This window comes from Mizuhopecten yessoensis, unplaced genomic scaffold (genome assembly GCF_002113885.1).
Source record: "Mizuhopecten yessoensis strain PY_sf001 unplaced genomic scaffold, ASM211388v2 scaffold11107, whole genome shotgun sequence".
NCBI classification, from domain to species: Eukaryota; Metazoa; Mollusca; class Bivalvia; order Pectinida; family Pectinidae; genus Mizuhopecten; species Mizuhopecten yessoensis.
This window is the reverse complement of record NW_018408883.1, coordinates 29,800-38,511: the sequence shown is the minus strand read 5'-3', so window position 1 is coordinate 38,511 and position 8,712 is coordinate 29,800. Positions and strand designations below refer to the sequence as shown.

The following is an 8,712-nucleotide window of genomic DNA, read 5'->3' as shown; positions in this document are numbered from 1 at the left end:
TAAATATGAGAACATACTACTCACATTTTTTTCATCAATAATAAAGATAAACTTGAAATATGTGTTTGAAATTGAACGTTGCAATCAATATGTATGCTGTCGATAAATGCCGGAATAGTTTCTACTTCCGGTCTTTCAAGACCGTGCGGTGTGGAGACCACGTTGAAGTCATCATCAGGCACATTAAAAATGGGTTTTGGGGATTTAAAAAGCCGTGCTGGACAGCAAGCACTGGACGCATTCGTGACCGACAAAAGTTACATTGAAGGGTAAACATTTTTGTTGATTGTTTTGGTTTATAATTGTTAATTTATCGTAACAAGTCCAAGCACATGCACACCGGTAGTCGCCTGTCAATATTCACATTATCAGATATCAAGGTTGTGAACTCAGCTTCACGATAAGCAAACAAAGTACAAAGATGAAAAGTTAATATTTGTTATTGAAATGACTTATGCATGGGAAGTACTGAGAAATCTGTTACAAGTATCGAAACATCTCCGTACCAAACGACCGAGGACCAAAACTCTGCCCATGTGTGACTGTGCCAGAGACGGGGGGTATCTGGTTGTCAGCCTAAATGTTACATTAATGACAATTGGGCCTCTTGTTTTGTTATTACCAGATCGTTTTTAGTGTCTGAACCGGGAGTGATCATCATCAGACATAGACGTGGAAACATGGGTAGATATTCATACAAATACATAATGTAATAAATGAAACAAATTGTTAATTGTATTGTACATATCTGTAGAAATGTGTATTTTTTTCAATCGTTATGATTGGTTTGTTAATTCTATTTTCACTTTCAAATGACTGAGCAATTCCTAAGAACTATTGTTATATACATCCTAGCTATCAAAAGGGTATTGTAACGGCCAAGTCATGGATATATACAGGCTAGTTCCGTTTCCCCTAGTTCCCCTATATTTCAGTTTAAAAAATCACCCATTTGTAACTAAAATACTACCACATGAATCTGTCTTGGTTCCATTTTAATTTCCACAACTGAACGATTTATTTAATTTTCCTTGTGTTGATATTAATTGTCGCTGCTGATATTTTAAAATCTGTAATGAACAGCAAGAAACAAAATTAAAGAAGTAATCCATGTAATTGTTGTTTGTGTTGTAGATACCAGCCTTCTCAAGCTGATGTGGTGGTGTTGTTTGTATTGTAGATACCAGCCTTCTCAAGCTGATGTGGTGGTGTTGTTTGTATTGTAGATACCAGCCTTCTCAAGCTGATGTGGTGGTGTTCAATGCAGTTTCCAAGGCTCCCAATGCTGATCTACCTCATGCCCTGAGATGGTTCAACCACATCAAATCTTACAGTGATGCTGAGAAAAAAGGGTAAGTAATTAATGCATCATTTTATGCCCTCTTTACATCTAGTGGAGAGAGTATTGCTTTTTACCTGTCTGTCCTTCTATCAGTACATAATCTTGGTTCAACTTTATGAATTACCTTTATTGTTATGATGCATAGAAATACAAGCGTCATCAAACGTATCAATATCACCTTGAACCTTTAACTATTTTATCATTAAGGTGGGAATCAGTAGAAATTTCATGATCGATCATCTGTTCATCATAACCGATTAATAATCTGTTACAATGAAATAAACCTAAAATGTGTGAACATAAATTACAATAGTGTGTAACTACATATTATAATGATAAAAAAACTGCAAAATGTTTGGTTTTAGTTTCATTTCAGTCACTTTTAAAATAACAAAACTGCAAATTCTTTTACTGAATGTAGCTCTCGTAAGGACATTTGACTCCCATGTACACTACGATAATGTTAGACTTACTGAGCCAGTACCATTAAATTCATATTCCTTTCTGCAAATTTTGCAGACTGCTGACTTCATATAGAGAGTACTGTTTATCATTGGCCCCTCTGCTCCAAAGTGTACACTACGTGCCTTTTAACCGAGATAATCAGGGACGATAGCAATATGAGTTTGAAATGGACCTTCAAACACAATAATTCAACAGAAAATAACTAGGAATAATCAATGATATCATCAAGTTAGCTGGTCCAACTAACCAATACTCGACGAACTCGATTGATGGGAACACCACTATGATTAACCTTATTTTTATCCCCCGCCTTCACCTAAACGGGGGATATTAATTTGGGTTTGTCTGTCTGTCACGCTTCGTTTCCGAGCAATAACTACAACAAATCATAACCGAATTTCTTCAAACTTGGTCACATGGTTAAATGCCTTAAGGGCTCGGCCAAGTTCGATGACCACTTTCAGTGTACCCCATTTAGCGGAGTTATGGCCCCTTGAATAACGAAAAACATAATTATCTGCAGAGTTTCGTTTCCGTGCAATAACTACAACAAATGTTACCAATTCTCTTCAAACTTGGTCACAGGGTTAAATGCCTTATAGGCTCTGTCAAGGTTGATGACCACTTGCAGCAGACCCCATTTGGCGAAGTTGTTGCCCCTTGAATAACGAAAAACATCATTATCTGCAGCTTCCGCTTAATGATTCTAGCAAATATTAGCCAAATTCCTTCAAACTTGATAACAATGTTTGTGTTCCTCTGTCTTTCCACCCATCTCGGGCACTCTATGGTTTTTCGTGTGATAATTGCAGTACATATTGTGCACATATTGGCCCTGGTGTCAGGCCTTGCCTCTGGGGAATTAGTCACTTGGTCACAACTAGAGCTGGAACAGTATATACCCAGTATAAGTTTTGTCCAGCTCATTAGCATATCAGTGGAACTTATTATTGTCCAAATTACAGATCATTAACAAGTATGTACACATACATATATGTCAACAGATATTTTTGTTGAACTATGTAACCTATCACTTAAGTTATGATGGCGTTCTTCTGGAAGTGATGCACAGAAATATATACGTGTAGCATTAACAATCCGCCTTATATCGGAATCCTACTTATCTTCTTGAAAACCACTGTTGCTGGCTCCAGTCACCTTTCAAACACTACTTTAATATCTATCTACGTTTTCTGGAGTGGAATTTTAGCATTTCATAACACGTACTCAGATCCATTATGGTCGGGTGGTGCAGTGGATAGCGCACTTGAAATAACCTGTTTCATAATTGTTGTAAAATAAATAAAGTTTATATTTTTTATTATCTTTTGCTTCAGTGCATTCGCTGATCACTAAAACGTTCTACTAAAAAGTAGAAAAAACCCTAACATGTTCTGAGAACTCACCTTCTACTTGTTTTTGCAGCCACGGTCTTTTAAAATGTCCCAACTTTTTTCAACGTACAGGTTACACTACAGTCAATATATATAGTGATATTAAGTAAATAAGGGGTTTAATAAGGTCAAGGTCATGGTTACTAAAAATATACCTTTAGGGCTACGGTCAGGCACCTTGAGGGGCCCTTGCTGACCTGGCAGTGTTATAGTTGATACCTGTAGCTTATGGCACAAAAACAGAGATGCACCATTTAGGTTTGAATATGCATGAATTCAGTTATTCAGTTGGCATTATTTCTAACTGATCACGTAACATGGAAACAGTTAAAACCTCCACCCTATAACATATTTATACAACTGCTGGGCATAAAGAGACTTGATACACCCATGATGAATACACCTGAGGACTAAGTCCTGGGGTCAAGATTTATCACCACATACACTATTACCATACTTATTGGGCACATACAGGAAATCACCTTCATACTAGTAGAATTGGTCCCTGGATTTTGCCCCTGGATTTATTACAATGTGAAATTTTACCACAATTAAAAAAAATGGTCTAGGTGAGTGATACAGGCCCTAAGCCTCTTGTTGTTATGATGCAGACAAGAATATGATGAGGCCACATTAGACAATCATTGTGGCTTCACTAAATGTTAGAAACTGGTGCAAACCATCAAAAATGTGGATATACCTTTGTGATCCAAGTCGTTGTCAGTATAGACTTGATGTCTTGATCTAATAATTTTAGATTTGGTGGTCAGAAGAAAGATGTAGGCCAGTATGGACCTTCAGGAGACGCTAAGGCTAAATGTGATGATGATGATGAGGAGGATGACGACATTGATCTGTTTGGTTCAGACTCTGAAGAGGAAGAAGATGCAAAAGCACTAAAAGAGAAAAGATTAGCTGAATACGCAGCAAAGAAAGCTAAAAGTAGGTACACTGTTAGAGTGTTATAAGATTTAATTAGTGGCAAAGTTAGTGTAATAAGTAGGAGTAATGTTCAGTGTAATTAGACCTAAGTAGAGGTGAGTTTACAGTGTAATTAGACCTAAGTAGAGGTGAGTTTACCATGTAATTAGACCTAAATAGAGGTGAGGTTACAGTGTAATTAGACCTAAGTAGAAGTAATGTCAGTGGAATTAGACCTAAGTAGAGGTGAGGTTTCCATGTAATTAGACCTAAGTAGAGGTGAGGTTACAGTGTAATTAGACCTATAAGTAGAGGTGAGGTTACCATGTAATTAGACCTAAGTAGAGGTGAGGTTACAGCGTAATTAGACCTATAAGTAGGGATAAGGTTACAGCGTAATTAGACCTATAAGTAGGGATGAGGTTAGTGTAATTGGACCTATAAGTAGGGGTGAGGTTACAGCGTAATTGGACCTATAAGTAGGGGTGAGGTTACAGCGTAATTAGACCTTAGTAGGGATGAGGTTACAGCGTAATTGGACCTATAAGTAGGGATGAGGTTACAGTGTAACTAGACCTATAAGTAGGGATGAGGTTACAGTGTAACTAGACCTATAAGTAGGGATGAGGTTACAGTGTAATTAGACCTATAAGTAGGGATGAGGTTACAGTGTAACTAGACCTATAAGTAGGGGTGAGGTTACAGCGTAATTAGACCTTAGTAGGGATGAGGTTACACTGTTGCTATATTTTTATACGCACTTCGAAAGACGGGACATTATGTTATCACCTGACCAAGCGGGCGGGTGGGCGTGCACAGTACTAGTGTCCACTCGATATCTCAAGTAATTTTCAAATGATTAACTTCAAACTTCATTGAAAGGTTACCATGGGAAAACGAACAAGTTTGATAACCACCATTATCTGACTGTAATTTACTGAGTTATGCTGCTTTAATCAATTGCTGAAAAAGTGTTTGCTCGATATCTCAAGCAATTTTCAACGGATTAACTTCAAACTTCTTGGAAGGTTAGTTAGCATGAAGCTTGGACAAGTTGGATAACAACCATGGTACTATTGTAGTTTACAGAGTTGTGCCCTTTTATTCAATTTCAGAAATGGAAACTTCAAACTTCATAGGAAGGTTAATTACCATGAGAACTCTGTTGGATTACCACTTTTATCCGACTAAATCCTTTACTGAATTATGGCCCCTTAATCAGTGGTGGTAATGTAATCGCACTGCAATCTGACCATAATTAAAAGACTTATTATGTCTCCCCTTCGAATGAAGGGAGACATATTGTTTTAGTACTGGTTCTTCTTCTGGTTCTCCTTCTTCTTCTGGTTCTTCTAATCTAACTTGTTTGGGCAATGACATTTAAACCGTTAAAGATACCTTGATGAAACTTTAGGTATGCATGCATCACCCACAACAGAAGGTGTGAATGCACAGTGCACTGGAATTAGGTCACTGTGAACTTCACCTCAAGGTCAAAGGTCAAATAAGTGCAACTTTTTCAGTTAATTCTTGTCCGGCCTGTAAATTTTAAACCGTTAAAGATATCTTGATCAAACTTGAAGTATACATGCATCACCCACAGAAGGTGTTAACCTTGTTTATGTATGTGTTTGAGTGGTATATTCTGATTAACAACAATTGCCTGTTAAATGATGACTGACTTGACATTTCAGAGCCAGCTGTTATTGCAAAGAGTAGTATAGTATTAGATATCAAACCCTTGGATGATGAAACAGACATGGCAGATGTAGAAAAGAAAGTCCGCACCATTGTAAAAGATGGTCTCCTTTGGGGAACAAGTAAGTGACCAGAAAACACCAATGTTAAAAAAGGGATTTTTGACCGACAGGGATTTCCTTAAAATAAAGCACTGGAAAAAATTATCATTGGTAATGACTTTGTCTGGGCATTCGTGCAATTGTAAATAGCTTTTGTAGAAAATCTCCCGAATCCCTCAAAAGACCAATACCGGTATTTGTTTTTGCCATAGGATTATAACATCAAACTCTGGACTCGCACAACCTTTTTTCCAGAAAGTCCACCAGGCCTATTGTCATGATATTTGGCCAGTAGCCTACTAGCATGGCAACGGGTAAAAGGGTTGGGGACATAAACAACATTAAACTATATTCAAGGTCACAGGTCATATTTTTCATAACACTTAAATGGCTGCTTCTTAAGATCTAAAAGAAAATATTTAGCTAGTATCTTCTTCTGACTAGGCAAGAGACCTATGGCGAGGAGGTGGGCTATCATGCTTGTGCAAATAAATGATGTTGGGTCTCTTAAAGAAGTCTCATGGGTTAAATATGATAAGACAACCTTTTCTAAAAATATTTAAGAAATTTGATGTGGGAGTATGATGCTGAAAATTTTATCCATTTCATTTTTAGGTAAACTAATTCCTGTTGCTTTTGGTATCAAGAAATTACAAATTTCCATGGTGGTAGAGGATGCCAAGGTAGGTCATAATCCTTGGATCAACAGAGTCCGTCATATTAGGTATAGGGAATACAATTCTACAACAGCGTAGAATATATATTTCAAATTCATTTCTTACCTGGATTGTGGACGAGATTAAATCTAACATGTGATTGTAAATACAACATTTTCACTCATCAATTACTGATCATACTTGTTAATCCAATGGAAATGTTTTGACAATTACATGTCACATTCTTACAACTAATAAATGTGGTATATTATTATCTCCTCGCAACAAAAGTTTGAGGGGATGTAGGATTCCGCCCGTAGTACGTATGTTACACTCTTTGTCATCGCTCTTCAAACTTCATTCCACACAGAATTTCATGAAACTTGAAACAAGTGTTTGGTATGGCAATATCTTGAACAAGTTCGCGTTTCAGGTTACTGCGTCAAAGGTCAAGGTCACTTTTGCTACTTTTAGAAAAAACTTGTCATCGCTCTAGCGACTTCATTTCCTCTTACATATGTCATAATGTGTGAATGCGAGGGGATTTGTATCACTTGTGATGCCTTGTTATATTATGTGTGGGTTCACCAGCTTGACAAACATTAAAGAAAAATAAGATTTGTAATTTAAGCTACTTCTGCTCAAGGAAATTGTTGTAAGGAGTTACAGAGATTTCCCAGAAAATAGGCAATAGTTGTTAATAGTTTTTAAGGTCAATTTTACTGTTACTAAAAATAGACTTTGGGTGGGGGAGGGAGGTGGTAAGGCAGTTAAAGTTTTAAGTTAGAAACAAGTGTTTTCTACAGTAACTTAAGCTGTTGTGTCTGCTGATGTTTATATTTTTTCATTGGTTACTTGCAGGTGAGTGTGGATGACATCACAGAAAAGATTGAAACTGACTTTGAGGATTTTGTGCAGTCTGTGGATATCCACTTGTTCCAGAAGATATAAGATCAGTGACTTTTGATAGTGATATATGACTCCAATAAACATCGTACCTATAACATCCAGGGACAGTTGTCTGTCGAACACCGTACTTATAACAGGGACAGTCATTACTCGTGGCTAAAGTGCTCTTAAATTGCATGTAATAAATACTGCAGAAAACACCGAATAGTTTAGCTTTTGATTTGAGTTTGTTCAATTATTCTGATTCAGATGAATGTAAGTGTTGCAATGTTCATTGGTAGAACAGTTGTATTGAAACAATTATTACATGTGTCAATTGTATTGAAACAATTATTACAGGTGTCAATTGTATTGGAACAATTATTACAGGTGTCAATTGTATTGAAACAATTATTACAGGTGTCAAATATACATGTACTGTAAAAGTGGAACATTCCGCAGTGTGGGAATGCATGCGTTTTTTCATGTACAAAAACTTGGTGCAAAAATTTCCACATCCAAAAATAGATTATAGATAATACATAGCATAATAAATGGATTTCAGAACACTTACCTATATGAACATTTCCACACAGTGATCAATTGAGTCACGTTGCAAATATTTTCACATGGCGAGAACTCCACCTTTTATAGTAGTATCCAATTCAGATGACATCTACCTAGATCTTCAAAATGAAGCCCACTTGCAAAGTCACAGGGCCAAATGTGTTAAACAGTTGAATCAAGAGGTCAATGGCCATGTGCAGGTATTAAGCCATGCATGGTTAGATAAGGGCTATCAAGTTGGTTGAAGTCAGAGGTCAAAGAATTTTGCATCACGCCATCATTAGATATACCTGTAACTGAGCGGGATAGGCTTATCTCAGTTTCGGGCCGGGATTCTGTAATTTCCTAACCTCGGCTTATGCCTCGATTGGTATTATGTTACAGAATCTTAGCCCTCGACTGAGTTACAGGTAATGGGTTCATGTTCTCTCACTTTTTAGTTCGAAAAAAAAATCAATTTTGCTAAGGACTACAAGTATCCTGTCTGGGGTCTCAAATAAAAATGACCTCTACTAATGCTACATTTGAATGCTTCCACGTAAAAATGTAGTATGTCCTTACAAAGGAGACGACGTATTTCACAGTGTAGATTATATTTTACCTACAACATCAGATATCCAAACAACATCAAACAATACCAGCATATCGGATGAGATGGAAAAATCTAGCATGGGGTATGA

General features: G+C 36.9%; 1 protein-coding gene across 1 annotated transcript; it reads left to right on the top strand.

The window, feature by feature from the left end:
• The first annotated feature begins 107 nt into the window (after nucleotides 1-107).
• On the top strand, nucleotides 108-7,687 carry LOC110465923 (elongation factor 1-beta-like). Its single transcript, XM_021522100.1, has 6 exons — nucleotides 108-269; nucleotides 1,227-1,352; nucleotides 3,959-4,143; nucleotides 5,817-5,942; nucleotides 6,537-6,604; nucleotides 7,439-7,687. Exons 1-6 carry the CDS (start codon nucleotides 190-192, stop codon nucleotides 7,526-7,528), a joined length of 675 nt encoding a protein of 224 aa, XP_021377775.1. The 5' UTR covers nucleotides 108-189; the 3' UTR covers nucleotides 7,529-7,687.
• The last annotated feature ends 1,025 nt before the right edge of the window (nucleotides 7,688-8,712 follow it).